The sequence below is a fragment of the Danio rerio genome, chromosome 6 (assembly GCF_052040795.2).
Source record: "Danio rerio strain M-AB ecotype USA chromosome 6, GRCz13ab, whole genome shotgun sequence".
Classification (NCBI taxonomy): Eukaryota; Metazoa; Chordata; class Actinopteri; order Cypriniformes; family Danionidae; genus Danio; species Danio rerio.
Window position 1 is genome coordinate 14,226,528 of NC_141026.1, and position 19,075 is coordinate 14,245,602.

At 38.2% G+C, this 19,075-nt stretch overlaps 2 protein-coding genes across 4 annotated transcripts in view; one reads left to right on the top strand and one right to left on the bottom strand.

The window, feature by feature from the left end:
* The first annotated feature begins 754 nt into the window (after window positions 1-754).
* rprmb (reprimo, TP53 dependent G2 arrest mediator candidate b) lies at window positions 755-1,844 on the top strand. Its single transcript, NM_200806.1, is given in 1 exon segment — window positions 755-1,844. A coding segment is annotated over 1 exon segment (309 nt). The 5' UTR covers window positions 755-897; the 3' UTR covers window positions 1,207-1,844.
* Window positions 1,845-13,238: 11,394 nt separating this feature from the next.
* The window catches only part of arl6ip6 (ARF like GTPase 6 interacting protein 6), a 31,286-nt gene continuing 25,449 nt past the window's right edge, over window positions 13,239-19,075 (bottom strand). The window contains exons 4-5 of one of the 3 annotated variants that reach the window (XR_015492435.1): window positions 14,983-17,189; window positions 13,239-14,285 (exon numbers count right to left, since the gene is read on the bottom strand). Coding sequence is in view for 1 of the 3 variants with exons in the window: in XM_087254755.1 (XP_087110881.1) it covers window positions 17,096-17,189 (94 nt within the window). In the remaining 2 variants the exon portion in view is untranslated. Of the gene's footprint in view, window positions 17,190-19,075 lie in introns of all 3 variants that reach the window. The other 2 variants (XR_015492436.1, XM_087254755.1) reach the window with 2 other exon arrangements.

Here is a 19,075-nt window from a genome sequence, read left to right on the forward strand (position 1 = left end):
AATTGTCATCATTTACTCATCCTTTTTTCAAAACTCTTTCTTTATTCTGTTGAACACAAAAGAAGATATTTTGAAAAATGTTGGAAACCTGTAACCATTGACTTTCATAATATTTGTGTTTCCTATAAAAGTCAGTGGTTTTTACATTTATTCAAAATATCTTCATCAATGTGTAGCAGAATAAAGAAACTCATAGTCTTGGAACCACTTGAGGGAGAGTAAATAGTGAGTTAATGTTCATTTTTGGGTGAACTGTCCCTTTAATCCAATCATGTATTGAATGTTTATACTCTTCAATCAATTCCTTTCATAAGTCTATTTTATACTAGAGGTACAAAAAAGTTACTCAAAAACATCTGGACAAAAATGTCCCATTGGAGCCCATCGTGGAACCACTTGAGGGTGACAAAATAGGGAGTAAATTTTCATTTCTTTAGTGAACCTTTAAAATGAATATTTGAACATTGTTTCTCTGCAGAATCTGTTACACACTTTGAATACTCCTTTTATGCATTACAATCGAAGTTTAGAGATTTTTTAAATCTCATTTAAAGTACTTTCAAAAATAATGGTTCATTTTGTAGTTGGTTAGTTTTTTGTCGCTGTTCCCGGCCTGTATTTTTTTTCAGTTTGCGTCAAAGGGGGCGCAATCTGAACGCAAAGCCCAGCGGCCGCGGCTGAACTCTCAGTACTCTCAGGAGTCAAACCCCCTGTCCTCTGCAGACCAGAGCTCCCAGTCACCTCCACCACAGCACCGAGTACAACCACTGCACGTCCACCCATTCATTCTGTCAGGATCTTCTTCGCTCTCGGGACTTTCATAAACTGAGGGAAACTTGGAAAACTATACGCACCTGCTCCTCTCTTCCAGAGGAGACCAGAGAACAGCAGTTCAGCATGAATTCAACGGGTTTCAACGACACAGACAGCGCTCTGTTCTCCAACACGAGCTTTCTGTCGTGCTGTAACGTGTCTTCGGTGGTGACGGACAGCGGGTTTGTGTCCGCGGCGCTGGACGAGCGCAGCGTCTTCATCATGCGCACGGTGCAGATCGCGGTCATGTGCGTCCTGGCGCTCACCGTCGTCTTCGGCATCTTCTTTTTAGGCTGCAACTTGCTGATTAAGTCCGAAGGGATGATCAACTTTCTGGTTACAGACAGAAGACCGTCAAAGGATGTGGAAGCGGTCATCGTGGGATCGTATTAGTGCGTAAAAGTGTTGGTAATGTGTGAAAACTCCGTCCTCCACAAACGAAGAAACTCGCACGTTACCTTAATGACTCAGTGTTTGTTTGTTTGGAGAAGGGCAGCTGATGAGAAAAGTACAGTTGGTAGCGCGGTGCGAGAGACCTGTTGACTGATAATTGATATGAAATATAGAAGAGGAAAATGTTTCATGGACTGTTTCGCGCACTCTGTGGACCATGAGTAATTATTGTACATGATTAATGCTTGTGGAACAAACTGTTAAGATTTACGTGGGTAAACGTTGCATGCATTATGAGTCATGCATTTTAAGTTGAAATAAGACATACTTTTATACTGTATACAAAAGCAATTGATATTTAAGATAGGCCAGTCTATTTTGTGATACTTTAACTCTTTATTTACATTTGGAAAGTTTTATATACAAGTATACTGTCCAACTGCAGTTTGCAATCGTTTTGATAGTAATTTGATAGCATGTTATGCGGAATTCTGTATCATGTTGAATGATAGAAACCCTGTTAAACTTTATAACAGTGATGTCATCTGAAATTGAAAAAAATGTAATAGATTTTCATGCGTCACTGTGAACTCAAAGCTGTTTTTTCTCTTTTAATTATATAAAAGGCCAGTACAAAATCTCGAGAGCATTGTTACATTATTTCTTTCATGTAAATGTCATTGTCAGATTAAATTGGTAGTGTGAAGTAATATAGTTACGTTTTTAGCCTTTGGCAAACTCTTTGCAGAAGTCAGAGTTAAATCAACAGCAGTTCATCACACATAAACTAAATAACATCAAATAACGTTCAAAGTTCACTATTGAACATGTTTTCAATTACTTTCTTTTATTAACTACACTGTCATGTTGAATGCTGAATTCCACACAATCTCTGTTGGGACAACATGAAGGAATTAAGCTAGCCCTTAGTCTTTACAAATTTCACTCAATCAATCAATCAATGAAACTTTTTTTATAAAGCACCTTATTACAACCAGGAGGCGGCCAAAAGTGCTTTACAGTAGTAAAAACAAAATTAAATATTAAAACACATAAAATAGTAAGAACACAAGAATCAATAAAACAGCATTTTGTACTACCGAATATCAAAAGCAAGTCTAAATAAATAGGTTTTAAGGTTAGCTTTAACCTCTTAAGGCCCAAGGTGTTTTTTTGCATGCATTTTTATTTCTCTTTGCTATTTGGGCTTATTGGAACCCAATTAAAATAAAAACCTAAGTCTCATCTTTTTATATGATGTACTTTTAGTATAAAATGATGTCTACATGTGTGGGCTCGTGGTGTGAATTTACAGAAGAGACTTTTCCTGACAGTTTTGTAATGCATATTTGAACATGTTTTGACTATCAGAGAGTAAAAAAACATTATTTTTTTTCCATTTTGGACAGTTAAAAATAGTCTTTGGTACATTTCATATGCTGCAAAACAGTTGCAGGATGACACTGTATGTCTGTAGCAAAATATAAAACATTTAAAGTATTTTAAATAGCCCCTTAAGAGCTAAAATGTGCTGTCCACATATGTGGCCACTAAGCCCGGAGGTTGAACAGTGCCACATTTGTAATGATGCAAAGTTCTAAAGGCAGGGTGTTCCACAGTTTTGGACCTGCCACTGATAATGAACGATCACCCTATTGTTTATACCTGGATCCGGGGATCTCCAGCAACAACTGATCTGCTGATGGTAGGACCCTGTTCGGTTTATGAACCTTTAAAATCTCACATAAATAGGAAGGTGCAAAACCATTAACTGCATTAAAAACAAACAACAGTACACTCTCAGGAATAAAGGTACAAAACCTGTCACTGAGGTGGTAGTTTTTAAAAGCTACATTTTTGTTCCTAACAGGTCCTTAAAGGTACATATCAATACCTAAAAGTACAAATGTGTACCTCACAGTATCTTAAAAGTGCAAAAGTAAAGCTTTAAGGTACAAAAGTTTACCATAAAGGTACTGATGTCCACCTGTATGGTAAAAAACTGTACCTTTTGAAAAGGTACCACCCCAGAGACAAATTTTGTACCTTTATTTCCGAGAGTGTAGTTTCAAGAGTTCACATTTAGCTGATCATCAATAAAGCGTATTGGCATGCTGTCCCGGGAGAGAGCCCTGAGCTCGTAATACCCTCGAGCCCGGGGCTCCCTTCCATTAGAAAGGCGAGAGGGGAGTTCGAGCTCAGGTAAAAGACAGATGTGATGTGCTCACATTTGCTATTGGTCAGTATGCAAGCAAGTTGCACCAGTTGTAATCAATGAGGTAAGGTTTGGTTAATTCCAATATAGAGTGCATTGCAATAGTCCAAGTGAGAGCTGATAAAAGCATGGATGGCTTTCTCTAGATCACGCTGGCTCAGAAATGGCTTGACTTTGGCAAGAAGGCAGAGCTAAAAAAAATAAATAAATAAATAAATAAATAAAAAAAGCTTGCCCTGATCACTGAATTTACCTGTCTATCAAATTTTAAACTACTGTTCAAATTCACTACCAAATGTATAACTACAAGGCTAAAATGTGGGGAAAAGCTAAGATAATTTAAGGGTAGGTCATTAGGCAGGTTTGAGTTTTGCCGAACACAATACATTCTGTTTTGTTTTGTTTTTTCAGAGAAAGAAAGTTCTGAGACAGCCAAAGTTTAATGTCAACTGAACATCTGTGCAGAGATTTTAGTGTGCCTGAAGAGTCTGAAGCAACAGGGAGATAGATTTGAACATCATCAGCATACAGATGAAAGGAGACATTATGATTTATCCAGTCTGATCTCACGAGGAAACGCTAGTATTTTACGTTTTGTCAGTTCAGTGGCTAATTTGTACGAGTTCAGTCGTACAAAAATGTATTGTTTTAAAAAGGAGGCGTGGCACCCAACAAGCAAGCAAGTCGTGCTAAATTGTACGAATTAGATTGTACGAATTGATACGAATTAGCCACTAAATCAAAAAGTTACGAATTGCCGTGAGATTGCGTTGAATTGACCCTAACGGCAGCATGTGTAACCAGGGAACACAAGAAGTCAATTGAGCAAAAGGAGAAGTGACATTACCAACCATAACTGAGAAACTAAGACCAGTTAATTAAGATGTGAACCAATCTAACACAGGCCCCTGTAGGCCAACCTGATGGGCCGAGCGAGACAGGAAGACTGAGCGGTCCACAGTATCAAAAGCAATTTGAAAAAGCAATTAAAAAAAATTCTAGTGGATTAAACATAAAACAATTACGTTTACCCCCCAAAAAAACTCAAGAACTGTTTCATTTCAGCTTATTTTAAATGAGTTTGAACAAACAGCAAATGTAATATTTTAAGTTTACATAGTACATTTATTTACAATAAAAACAGATTAGAAATCTTAAATATTCATCCTGCTTCACACTGCAATTCATTCATTTCCCTTTAACTTTGGCACTTTATTCATCAAGGGTCGCCACAGTGGAATGAACCACCAACTTTTCCAGCACACAGTATGTTTTACACAGCGGATGCCCTTCTAGCTGCAACCCAGTACTGGGAAACCTCCATACGCACTCATTTACACTGTTCACTACAGACAATTTGGTTTATTTAATTTACCTAGCGCATGTCTTTGGCCTGTGGGGGAAATCGTAGCACCCGGAGGAAACCCATGCAAACATGTGGAGAACATGCAAACTCCACACAGAAATGCCAACTGATCTAGCTGGGAATCAGCAACCTTCTTGCTGTGAGGCGACAATGCTAACCACTGAGCCACCATGTCGTCCTTTATACTAAAATATTATTAGAAATGTTTTCCTAATTTTAAAACTTCATTTCTAAATAAAAATGAGTAACATTTGGTTCAAGTTACAGATCACACCTCAGTGAACTTAAAACTGTTAATAACTGAACGTTCAATCAATTCAACAAATAATGTTTAATTATAGCAACAACAAAACAATTGACTCAACTAAAACTAAGATGACATTCGGTTGACCTCCGCGGCATACTTCTGTTAAGTGGTACAGATCACCCCCATTACCTTAACCTTGTGCGTCCGGAGCAGTGTTTGTATACCTTAGACATTTTTTCACTCCACTACACACATCGGTGCGGCAAAACAGCTGCGCAAACGATAAACAGCAGAACGTGAAAAATGAAATGGGCCAGCACTTGACTTTCCTGAGCTTTTACAGAACTCGGAGATCACATTAACTACACTCAGAAGTGTCTTCAGTTGACAAACTCTTCTTGTCTGAGTTTGTGCAGTGTATTTCAAGAGTGTCCATATGTGGGAACAGAAAGACATTTGCAGAATAGATGATAAATGTGTTCAACATCTTCTAAATATACCCTTAAAATAAAGGGGTTTGACCTCATTTTCATGAAATAACTATTAAAGCTGTTTTCCACCACATGATGGAATAATTTAATAAATAAACAAGACTTTTCCCAATTGAGTGGAAAAGACTCTTCTTTTCCCCTCCTTCGCCCCTCATTCATTAGTTTAATTCTCAAAATTAAAAGTTAATGAGCAAATACCTTCAATCTTTTTTATTTTACACAATTGTGTGCTTATATCTCAGTTACTTTGTACTCACAATTGCGTGAAAAAGTTAGAATTGCATTTACGTACACTCACCGGCCACTTTATTAGGTACACCTGTGCAACTGCTCTTTGAAGCAAATTTCTAATCGGCCAATCACATGGCAGCAACTCAATGCATTCAGGCATATAGACATGGTCAAGACGATCTGCTGCAGTTCAAACTGAGCATCAGAAAGGGAAAGAAAGGTGATTTAAGGGACTTTGAACGTGGCATGGTTGTTGGTGCCAGACGAGCTGGTCTGAGTATTTCAGAAACTGCTGATCTACTGGGATTTTCACGCACAACCATCTCTAGGGTTTACAGAGAATGGTAAGAAAAAGTGAAAATATCCAGTGAGTGGCAGTTCTGTGGGCTTAAATGCCTTGTTGATGCCAGAGGTCAGAGGAGAATGGCCAGACTGGTTTAAGCTCATGGAAAATCAACAGTAACTCAAATAAGCATTTGTTACAACAGAGGTATGCAGAAGAGCATCTCTGAATGCACAACACGTCCAACCTTGAGGCGTATGGGCTGCAGCAGCAGAAGACCACACCGGGTGCCACTCCTGTCAGCTAAGAACAGGAAACTGAGGCCCCGTTTACACTAATGCGTTTTAGTTTGAAGACGCATAAGTTTTGCTACGGTTACGCCATCCGTCCACACTACGCCGGAGTTCTCGAGCGCCGAAAACGGCGCGTTTCGAAAACGCTGGAGAGGCCGTTTTTATTCTGAAACGCTGCTGCTCCGTCTCAGTGTGGATGATGGAAAACGGAGACATCTGAAAACAGAGGCGGGGCTGCTGACATTTGCCTCTCTGATTGGGGCTTTTCCTGAATATTAAGTAGCCTAACACACAGTTCAGTCCTGCATCTTCTCCGTGTAAGTTCAGACTTCGCAGGTTTGATCAAGGCTGCAGTCTCTTTATTTCAATTTGATATGAAAAACAGACTATACCGAGGACACGGGTAAATCTTCAAAGGGAACAGTGTACTTTATAACTTCATTCACATCACCCTGGCTCCGTTGCTTCACTTTCTCAACAATAAAATGTAAACATGATATAAGGAACTGCCTATTTTCATTTTAATATTAACAACTTAACAGACAGCAGAAATGTTGAGGCGTCGTGCTGCATATATGAGCATCATCTTCACTGTGTGCATATTTATAACAAAACGGAGCCGATAACAACTGTCTCCTTTCAATTTCAGTGAAAATACGGAACCCTCTCTTTTGGTGAATATCAGTTTTAATAATCGATAATGGCCATTATAAAAGTATAACATACAATAAGTTTATACATTATAGGTAATAAAGGCAAGCGATCAGTCAATATACAGAATGTACGTGCTTATTAATCATTAACTTATCTTTGCGCTTAGCCAAAACACGTTACCTGAGAACAAGTAATAGATTCCAGGGACCAAAATCAGGGAATATGTCGTTAGATACAGACAACAAAATGAATGAAATATCACGTTTAATAAATATAGTGAGATTAGATCCAGCGGGAGATGCTTGATGAGAAGTCCGACTAGCACAGCTCTCATCTGGGTAGATGAGCTGCAGCGCTTGCCTGAGTGTGTGTGTGTGGTCACGTGATGTGCGTTTTCAGCATTTTGGTGTGGACGGAGAGCAGTTCAGAAACGCTGGGTGAAACGCGAGTGTGGACGCGGATCGTTTTCATTCTAAAACGCCATTTTAAAACTAAAACGCACTAGTGTAAACGGGGCCTGAGGCTACAATTCGCAAAGGCTCACCAAAATTGGACAACAGAAGATTGGAAGAAAGTTGCCTGGTCTGATGAGTCTCGATTTCTGCTTCAGATGGAAGGGTCAGAATTTGTCGTCAACAATATGAAAGAATGGATCCATCCTGCCTTGTATCAACGGTTCAGGCTGCTGGTGGTGTAATGATGTGGGGGGTATTTTCTCGGCACACTTTGGACTTGTTAATACTAATTGAGCATTGGGTACCAATTGGGTATTGTTACAGAGCATGTACTGACCATCGTCTGATGGCTACATCCCCTGGCATAATGTGCCATGTCATAAAGCACGAATCATCTCAGACTGGTTTCTTGAACATGGCAATGAGTTCACTGTACCTAACTGTCCTCCACAGTCACCAGATTTCAATCCAATAGAGCAGTGGTTCCCAATCTTTTTTTTGCTTGAGACCCCCTTTCCCTCCAGAAAAGATTGTAAGGCCTCCTCCACATTTAATGATATTGTGGCTCATATAAGTTTGCAGTAAGGATGACAAAAAAAAATAGTTTTTCTGACCCCTCACGTGTTCTGAAATTGTTCACATGCAACGTTTGACTGTATTATTAATAATAGTATGTTGGCCAGTTGTTTTGATAAATCCTCTCCAAATAATTCTTTGACAATCTCTGTTCAAAGCTGTTTTTCAAAGCTCTGATCAAAGTTTCTGCAATTGTATGGTCTTTCTTTGGTTTGCCTTTTTTTTTTTTACCAACTGCTTACAATATTTAAAAAGTTTCTTGTCAGTACCTGTAAAGTGCCCCATCTCATTTTGTGTGTGTGTAAATTATTTTGCTTTGCGCTCAAAATGATCTGGGCTTATCGTTGTATTGGGGATGAGTCTGCAAATGTCTTATTAATATCGACGGCCTTATGCACTCGTTAGCAAGTACTTTGGTGCAGATAATGCCCTGTGGCTGGGTCAGGGACTCTTTGTTTCATGAAAATGGAATAAAACAATAGATCAGGTAACTGTCTTGGTATTTCCTGCATTTCGTGTTTTCAGCATTGCTACACTGTGACCCAAAACTGGGTTCAGTATGTTTGGGTCATTACTATTAGCTGCTGAAGGCGAATTAGTGAGACTCTTGTCTTTATGTGGAGGACGAATTACAAATTTGTCTATTTTTTTGGTCAGCCAGGGGAAAAAAATAAACTAAGGCAACAGGATCGTTCTCCTAACTGTCCACTGCTAAAATGTGAAAATATGACGCGACCCCCACAGAGCTTATTAGGACCCCCTTGTGGGTCCCGACAATATGGACCAAAATCTCTGAGGAATATTTCCAGTACCCTGTTGAATCCATACCAACGAAGGATTTAGGCTGTTTGGAAGGGAAAAGGGAGTACAACCCGGTACTAGTAAAGTGTTTAGTAAAGGAAGCAGTGAATGCACTTTTAAATTCAGATTTTTTTCCCCGCAGAATTGCAACTACTTTATTTCAGTTTATAAGTTCCACACAATTCATTCATGTTGTCATATAACTATTTTAAGCTAATACATTTAAGTGTATTGAACATAAAACAATCAAGTTGTCCCAATACAAATGTCAAAATTGTTATTTCAGCTCATTTTAAATAAGTAGTTTAAACAAGAAGCAAAAGTCACTTTTTTGATTGCTGTAAACATGATATTTAAGAAATAAATAAATCACATCTCGCTAACTTTTTTCTTAGAAGTGTGCGACTATATTGACAATTCAACTCAAATATGTGAGAGCTGTGAAATTGAATTGACAATTGTACCCACAAAGTACATCTTAAAATGTAAACTTAAACACTTAAAATAGCAAGAAAAAAAATAAGATAAAAATTGGAATTATCCTTTTATTTTTAAAATACGTCACAGAAATTAGCGTCATATAAAAAACAATATCGAGTTTCCCAGAACATTTCTTGCAATAACCAATTTTTCCGAATAAACTGACAGTTTTGTGCAAACGAGGACCTCCACGGAATGTTTGACCTGCAAATACCAAAGACAGCCTTCATTTTTGTACAGTGTGCTATTGTAGGAAAAAATGTTTTGTTAATAAAAAGTTTGACTCTTAATACAGCAAAGTAATAATATACAGCTTAAAACAGATTCCAAAAATCGATTCCACAGAGCTCTTCCTCATGTGGAATCAGACCAAGGCTAACATCAGATATTTTTATCTCATTCTAGCCAGTATCTAAGCAACAACACATTATCTCTGTTTTCATTCAGCTTGTCCAACCCCATCCAACACAAAGCCAAAAGCAGGCCCAAATCTAGGCTATTGTTGACTGTAAAAACATGCTCTCTCTCTCTCTCTTTCTCTCTGTTTGGTTTGGTTTTGTGATGATGGGGGAGTTCATGACGCAAAGCAAGAGACAACCGAGACGAGAACATTCAAAAGTCAGGTCTAATGCCATCGCCAGATCAGTGGGTAAAGAAAGACAGATGGAAAGCAGCAAGTGAAGGGGAAAAGGCCAAACACGGAGCTGGCCCATTAACTGCCTTGATGGATTCGCAAACTCAAACTTGCACGAGCATCTGCTGGTTTAGTATGTGGCATGGATTTGTCACCTCATGCAAAGCAAGATAAATGATGGGATATTAAAAGACAACATGATACATTGCAGCATTTGAAATACCATCAGCAAGATGGTTCTATTTTTTCTCTTAGATTTTATTATTAATAATGTTCATAATTATGCAAATCAACAAAGTGAAATATGAACTGTCATAAATAAATAAAATGTTTTGGAAAAAAATCCTTTAAGAGTTTTTTGGGGATTTTGCTATAGGAATGAAAACAAAATGAGGTTCCCAAGAAATATTTTTGTTGTTTTGTAATTTCTAAAAGGAGAAATAAAATAATAATTATAATAAATAAAAAATATATATACTTGCTTGTCGACATGAAATAGCCAATGAATAGTGACCAGCATTAAGCTTTCAAAAAAATATATAATAAAATAAAATGTATAATAATAATAATAATAAAAAATTATATACACACACACACACACACACACACACACACACACACACACACACACACACACATATGCAGACATACATACATACATACATACATACATACATACAGTTGAAGTAAGAATTATTAGCCCCCCTTTTAATTTTTGTTTCTTTTTTTAAATATTTGCCAAATGATTTAACGGAGCAAGGAAATTTTTAGATTAGATTAGATAGATTAGATTCAACTTTATTGTCATTACACATGTACAAGTACAATGCAACGAAATGCAGTTTAGGTCTAACCAGCAGTGCAATAGCAGCAAGTGTGTCTTTTACAGTATGTCTGATAATATTTTTTTCTTCTGGAGAAAGTCTTATTTGTTTTAATTTTTGCAGCAATAAAAGCAGTTTTTAATTTTTTAAAATCCATTTTTAAGGTCAAAATTATTAGCCCCTTTAAGCTAATTTTTTCGATAGTCTACAGAACAATCTTTATACAATAACTTGCCTAATTACCCTATCCTGCCTAGTCACCCTAATTAACCTAGTTAAGCCATAAAATGTCACTTTAAGCTGCATAGAAATAATCAGTATTATTTACTGTCATCATGGCAAAGATGAAATAAATCAGTTATTAGAAATGAGTTATTAAAACTATTATATTGAAATGTGTTGAAAAAAAAATCTCTCCGTTAAACAGAAATCGGGGAAAAAAAATAAACGGGGGCTAATAATTCTAACTTTAATATATGTATGTATGTATGTATGTATGTATGTATGTATATATATATATATATATATATATATATATATATATATATATATATATATATATATACATATATATATATATATATATATATATACATATATATATATATATATATACATATATATATATATATATATACATATATATATATATATATATATACATATATATATATATATATATACATATATATATATATATATATATATACATATATATATATACATATATATACATATATATATATATATATATATACATACATATATATATATATATATACATACATATATATACATATATATATATATATACATACACAAAAGCACCATACAAGGTAGTGTGCCATATATTTAACTGTTCTGGATGGATATGACAAGGGTATTAATGCAAATATTTAATGGTATTGTTTATTTATTGCAAATCCTGATTTTGACTGTTTCTCTCTGTTCTTGAAACTGGATCAGGATTCATACGGTCATGGAAAACCTGGAAAAGTCATTGAATTTTGATATGGCATTCTCCAGGCCTGGAAAAGTTTTGGAGAAACAGAAAAACCCTCAAAGTTTTGGAAAAGTCATGGAAATTAGTTTAACAAATATCTGTAAACTTGAATGAGGGCTGCGCGATATTGGAAAAATCTGACATTACGAGATTTTGTATTTCTGTGATGTAAATTGCGATGTGAATATCAGGTTTATTTGGATTGATTGTTGGGGGGTGGGGGGGGGGTTTGTATGGGACTGAATCTCAAATAATATATAACAAATTAATTACAAGCATAGATAAATAAAATATAGTAACGATAAAAAAGAATGACAGTTTTCAGGTATTCACTATTCAGGTACAGATACTAAATAATCAATACTGCATAGTTTTTATTGTATATTATTTAATATTTATTAAAGTTAAAAAACATTTCTTATGGCCAGATGTTTTAAAATTTGAAATACTGATATGTTCACACAGTCACAGGCCTTAAAGGAACAGTTCACTCAAAGATTAAAATGTACTCACTATTTACTCACACTTGTTTCAGTACTATAGGAGAGATTAAATTATATTCTTTGTGTGTTCTTAAAAAAAAAAAATCTCATCAATGTTTGAAACAAGTAAAGGGTGCAATGAAAATGGTAAGTAATTTTTGGGTGAACTATCACTTTGAAAATGCATGCAGAAGATAAACTTTTACTCCATTAAGATTTGTAACACATTGATCCGACAGACCTGTTTGTTGGCGTTTATCAGTGTGGTGTAAATTAGCGTTTAAAAACATGCTTAAATGTTAGCATAAAATTAATTCTTTTTTTTTTCGCCTTAGTCCCTTTATAGCTTAAAATTAATGTTTTTAAAATTTCAGTAATGAAGTCAGTACTTTAGGCCTGGGTTAGCTTTTTGGGTGAACTATCCCTTTAACAGTGTACACAAATTCAATCATTTGTTAGCAAAGACTCGCATACTAAAATCACAGACTTCCTCATTTATGTGTGAATCAGTAATGACAGATATAGTTTGTGATCTCATGCAGTTCTGCAAGTTGAAGTATAGAGATGAAATTTCATACACTTACTTTGTGAACTGCACGTCTGTTATTGTGTATTTTCAGCTTTTCGTTCTCATATACACACACACACAACACAAGCCTTTGACAGATAAGATGTCAATTTGTCAGAAACAGAAAGGCGTGGGCTTAATATTTTATTCTGCTGAGTGATTACATGTCTCGCTGCCCTTTCATAAAACCGGCCTTGAGGGTGACAAGTAAAAAGGCATCATAGCAAATGCTTTCATATCGACTGGCACTCACACTCACGTCTGCTCTCTGCATTCTGAACTGCAGCCCTGAGGCTTCAACTGAGATCTTTAAAACACGCTCAAACAGCGAAACACGCGCAACTGCATGTGGACTGTGGAGGCTTACTTTTTTTCATTTTATATAAAATAATGCAGGAGTGAAAGAATGCTAGAGTGAAATAATGAAAATTAAGCATCAATACAGAAACTTTTTATTTAAAAAAGTAAATACATTCTGAAAACATTAATTCTCCTTGTGGTATTAATGCAACATTCCACATCTTGAGTAGACGATGAATATTCCAGTGTTGTTTTTCATCCCTGATTATTTAAATGGCAGGAAAAGAAGCAAGCAAACCATTCGACCTCTAAATCAGATGTTTTCAGGCAGAGCTGAATATTGTCTGACAGTTGCACCGCACCAATAAAACCATATGAGACAGTTTATCTCAGACAGACCTTCACCTCAACAGAAACAGCATTAAGAGAGACACTTTCACAAAGGCAAAGCAAAAACTAAAAAAGCAAGGCTGAAGAGCACAAACACGCAGAGTGTGATCCCGCATGCAGAGACATCTCTATGTTGTGTTGATTTAAACAAAAGTTACACAGGAGCACAAAAACTGTCAATAAAGTAAAAAGTTGCATAAAATAAAACGCTTAGCATTTTTGATTCGTTATGTAGAGTGTCCACGGGGTCTTAAAAAGTATTAAAAATTGATACAGTGCATCCGGAAAGTATTCATAGCGATTCATTTTTCCACATTTTTTATGTTACAGCCTTATTCCAAAATGGATTAAATTATTTCCTCCAAATTCTACACACAATACCTCATAATGACAATGTAAAAAAGATTTTTTGAAATTGTTGCAAATTTATTAAAAATAAAAAACCTGAAAAATGGGAGTCTGTTGCTCTAACATGCGGTTTAAAGACCATGGCCCCATGGTCCTGCCTCTAGAGCACCTTTAGAGGTCAGAGAAGTGAGGTTTACCTGCAAAGCACTTCACTAGCTGGCCTCTAGTACACTGACTTGCTAAACCTCACTTTGATTCAGGTCACAGCACTAATGTAACCCTGCCGGTCCTATACCACCCAACCTGGGATCGAAACGGTGACTTTCTGCATGGAAGTCGGTTGCTCTAACAAGGAGGCTAAAGACCATGGCTTCTAGCAACTGTTGCTAAAGCATCTTTAGAGGCCGGAGGAGTAAGATCACCCCCTAAACCTCACTCCTATCTGTGTCACGGCACCAATGTAACACCGCCAGTCCTATACCACCCAACCTGCTCTAAACTGGGATCGAACGGGCAACTTTCCGCATGGGAGTCGGTTGCTCTAACAAGGAAGCTAAAGACCATGGCCTCTAGAGTCTGTCGCTAAAGCATCTTTAGAGGTCAGAGGAGTGAGGTTTACCTGCACAGCATTTCACTAACTGGCCTCCGTTACACTCACTCCCATCTGGGTCAAGGCACCAATGTAACCACGCAAGTTCTATACCACCAAACCTGCTCCGAGCTGGAATCGAAACCGTTACTTTCCGCAAGGGAGTCGGTTGCTCTAACAAGGAAGCTAAAGACCATAAGGTTTACCTGCACAGTACTTCACAAACTGGCCTCCGTTATACTCACCCGCTAAACCTCACTCCCATCCGGGTCACGGCAATCATTAACCCTGCCAGTCACTAGAGCATCTTTATATGTCAGAGGAGTGAGGTCACCCCCCTTAAACCTCACTCCTATCCAGGTCTTGGCACCAATGTAACGCAGGCAATCCTATACCACTTAACCCGCTCCGAGCAGGGACCGAACCGGTGACTTTCCACATGGGAGTTGGTTGCTTTAACAAGGAGGCTAAAGACCATGGCCTCTAGCAACTGTTGCTAAAGCATCTTTAGAGGCCGGAGGAGTAAGATCACCCCCTAAACCTCACTTCTATCTGGGTCACGGCACCAATGTAACACCGCCAGTCCTATACCACCCAACCTGCTCTAAACTGGGATCGAACCGGCACCTTTCCGCATGGGAGTCGGTTGCTCTAACAAGGAAGCTAAAGACCATGGCCTCTAGAGTCTGTCGCTAAAGCATCTTTAGAGGTCAGAGGAGTGAGGTTTACCTCCACAGCATTTAACTAACTGGCCTCCGTTACACTCACTCCCATCTGGGTCAAGGCACCAATGTAACCACGCCAGTTCTATACCACCAAACCTGCTCCGAGCTGGAATCGAAACCGTTACTTTCCGAATGGGAGTCGGTTGCTCTAACAAGGAAGCTAAAGACCATGAGGTTTACCTGCACAGTACTTCACAAACCGGCCTCCGTTACACTCACCTGCTAAACCTCACTCCCATCCGGGTCATGGCACTCATTAACCCTGCCAGTCCTATACTATCCAACCTGCTCTGAGCTGGGATTGAACCAGCTTTTTTTTCGCAAGGGAGTCGGTTGCTCTAACAAGAAAGCTAAAGACCATGTCCTTTAGCATCTGTTACTAGAGCATCTTTCCAGGTCTGAGGAGTGAAGTTTACCTACACAACATTTCACTAACTGGCCTCATTTACAATTACCCCCTAAACCTCACTGCCACCCAGATCATGGCACCAATGTAACCACGCCGGTCCTATACCACCCAACCCGCTCCGAGCCGGGATCGAACCAGGCGACTTTCCACATGGGAGTCGGTTACTCTAACAAGGAGGCTTAAGACCATGGCCTCTAGCGACTGTCACTAGAGCATCTTTATATGTTAGAGGAGTGAGGTCACCCCCCCTAAACCTCATTTCTATCCGGGTCAAGGCACCAATGTAACGCCGGCAATCCTATACCACCCAACCCGCTCTGAGCTGGGATCGAACCGGTGACTTTCCACATGGGAGTTGGTTGTTTAACAGGGAGGCTAAAGATCATGGCCCCTACAATTGATGTCAGAATTGTCAATTTTGGGTTAACTATCCCTTAAAAAAAAAAAAAAACTCCTTAAGGATGCACAAGGGATAAAATGCCCAGATAATGTTGAAGAAACAGGTTTGAGTTGAATAAATTCTTAAAATGCTAAAATCTCTACAAACAAAGTCCATTTTTTCGATTTTGTTTTTAAAATGTGCTAATAATGGAGATGGAAATGTCATGTAAAAGAAAACAAATAATCTGACCTTGTTGCCACAGATACAAATAAACACACACACATAGAGAAATGGCAGTACATTAATAGTCCATATATACTAGACGGCCAAGTGCATTAGAGCTAGCTGAAATGAGTCGCTACAGGGCCTGCTAATCTAATGAGGAAGAAAAAAAAAATAATCATGGCCTGGCAGAGTCTGCATCAAATAATTAAAGTCATAAATTAAATCCACACTTCTACACTCTCTGACCTTCTCTCAGGCTCTCAACAAAGCTCTTAAACACGGTCACTCTCCATCAAGCCCAAAACAGCTATTGTATTAATGATTTCCCCCATTAAAACGATCAATAGAGCAGCGACGTTGAGTTTTAATAAAGCACGAATGCAAGGGGACTTTAGTCTTTTGCTGAGAGGAGATTCTACAATACAATCCATTTTTAGAAAGATTTAAACATCATCCGTGTGCTTTCAGACTAACAATGAATGGCATCAAAAAGGCAAAAAGCAAATTTAACACACTGCTATTGTGATGGTAAAAAGAGGATTCTGCAATGAAAGCCTTTAGAAGAGAAAATAAGTAGCTAATAAAGAGACCCTGACATCGCTAATGTTTTCCCCCCTAAATGTAGTCCATTAATTAATTCACTGTGCGTTTACTGAATTTGTAAAATTAGCATTTATAAAAAATATGAAAATTCTCTCAAAAAAACAAAACATTACGTAGTTTCATTCTGTATCTAAACACCTACAAAAATTTAATGTAATAAATGTTTAAGCTAGTATTCCATACTTGATTTTTTTTTTCAGTTTTATCTGTAGTTTTATCCGTAAAATTATTTGACATTTCCTTCTGCCATTAAACCTTAAATCGTCTTCTGATGACTGCGTGTTAAATGGCAGTTGAGGTGTCGTAGGATGAGCATCAGATGAGATACCATATAAGAGTGAGTGCAGCCACTATGCCGTTGAGTATAGCCATACTGTAGCCCATGTGGAAAGAGTGTCCGGTCATTTTTCTGCAAAACGAAAACACAAACAGGTCGTTAGTCCATGATGAAGATTTTTACTAAACCTATATGAAGACACATTTAATTGGGTGAGTGGAGGGCCCTACGAATCTGCCATTATTTGTCTTTGAAAACAGGTGACAGGTTAAGGCAAAGGGGTCATAAAAGAGCACGAGAGAGGCTTGGGGATACAATGAGAACCATCTGTGTTAGAAAAGCATGAAATGTATACAACATATGTTGAAACTGTCATGTATGTTTGAAAAGACACATACTGTATGGGAGAGAAGAGTCCAGTTTAGATGTTTGAAACAGATATTAGTCATGAGTACCAAGTGTGTACTATATATGTAAAAACAGTGATGAATACATTAGATCTTTACATTATGAGGGCCAACAACAAGAACGGACTTTAAATTGGGGTCGTAAAGGAGTAGGAGCTGGGAGAGGCCTGTTGAACCAGTAAACAGCTGTGAAAACACAAAGGTGGGAGGAAGCAAGGATAAAGGGTATAGCAAACGGGAGGGACATTGGATTTGTCCGGGGGAGAGACTGAAATGGATCTGCTCCAGTCTGTCTCTGCTTTTTTGTAAAATATTCCAATAAAGGATATTCTTCTGATATTAATAATCTTCAGACTGAGTTTGATTTATTAAGAGAAAAGCCAAAAACCATGACATCAACTGTTGTTAAATATTGTCCTTGCTGTGTTTGTAACTTAGTCCAATTTTGGCCCATTTCCACTGAGTGGTACGGTAAAGTATGGTACAGTTCGGTAAGCTTTTTTGTCCGTTTCCACTGTCAAATGGTACCAAAAAGCAAAACGTACCATGCCCATTTCCACTAAGTGTTATGGTACGGTAAAGTTTGGTACGCTTTTATGGCTGTTTCCACTGTCAAAGGGTACCTAAAAAAAAAAAATCGCACCATACCATACCACTTTTTGGTCACCCTTTGCAAAGCGTACCTAGCATAAAAAAGGTTACAGAAAGGCGGAACAAGACGCACAGCTGAAAGCTATTGGTTTACAGAGATACGTCATTAGCAGAAGCAGGAGAATAAACAAAAAGAAACCGCCATTTTTAAATACACACCCGAGACATTACACCGTAACATTATATACATATAATAACAAGCCATGGTCGAACCGAGCTCAAACAAATCTTGTCGTCTGATGAACAGCCACAAAGCCAAGTAAAAAATCTCTAGTGCCCTGTTTTTGTTTTACGAGCCCGTCTAAAAGTGAGAGCGGTTTCACTTTCTCCAGAGAGTTCTCGATCACGTCTTTTATTTGAAATAACGAACTTCTAGAGCTGATAATAATGTGCACTTGATTATTGAAGCGCTTCTGATATCCAATCCTTTCAGAAACAAACAAACTCGAGAGACACTTCCTGCAGCTCCTCCGGGGGGATTGCCAAGGCGTTCCCAGACCAGCCGAGAGACGTAGTCCCTCCAGCATGTCCTGGGTTTTCCCCGAAGCCTCCTCCCAGTGGGACATGCCTGGAAGACCTCCCTAGGTCGGCGTCCTGGAGGCATCCGAAACCGATGTGGAGGAGTAGTGGCTCTACTCTGAGCTTCTACCGGGTGACAGAGGTCCTCACTTTGTCTATAAGGGTGCGCCCATCCACACTGCGAATGAAACTCATTTCGGCCCCTTGTATCCGAGATCTTGTCCTTTCGGTCATGACCCAAAGCTCATGACCATAGGGGAGAGTAGAAACGTAGATTGACCGGTAAATCAATAGCTTTGCCTTCTGGCTCAGCTCCTTCTCTACCACAACAGACCGGTACATCAACCGCATTACTGCTGCCACTGCACCGATCCGCCTGTCAATCTCACGCTCCATCCTTCCCTCACTCGTGAACAAAACCCTGAGATACTTGAACTTCTC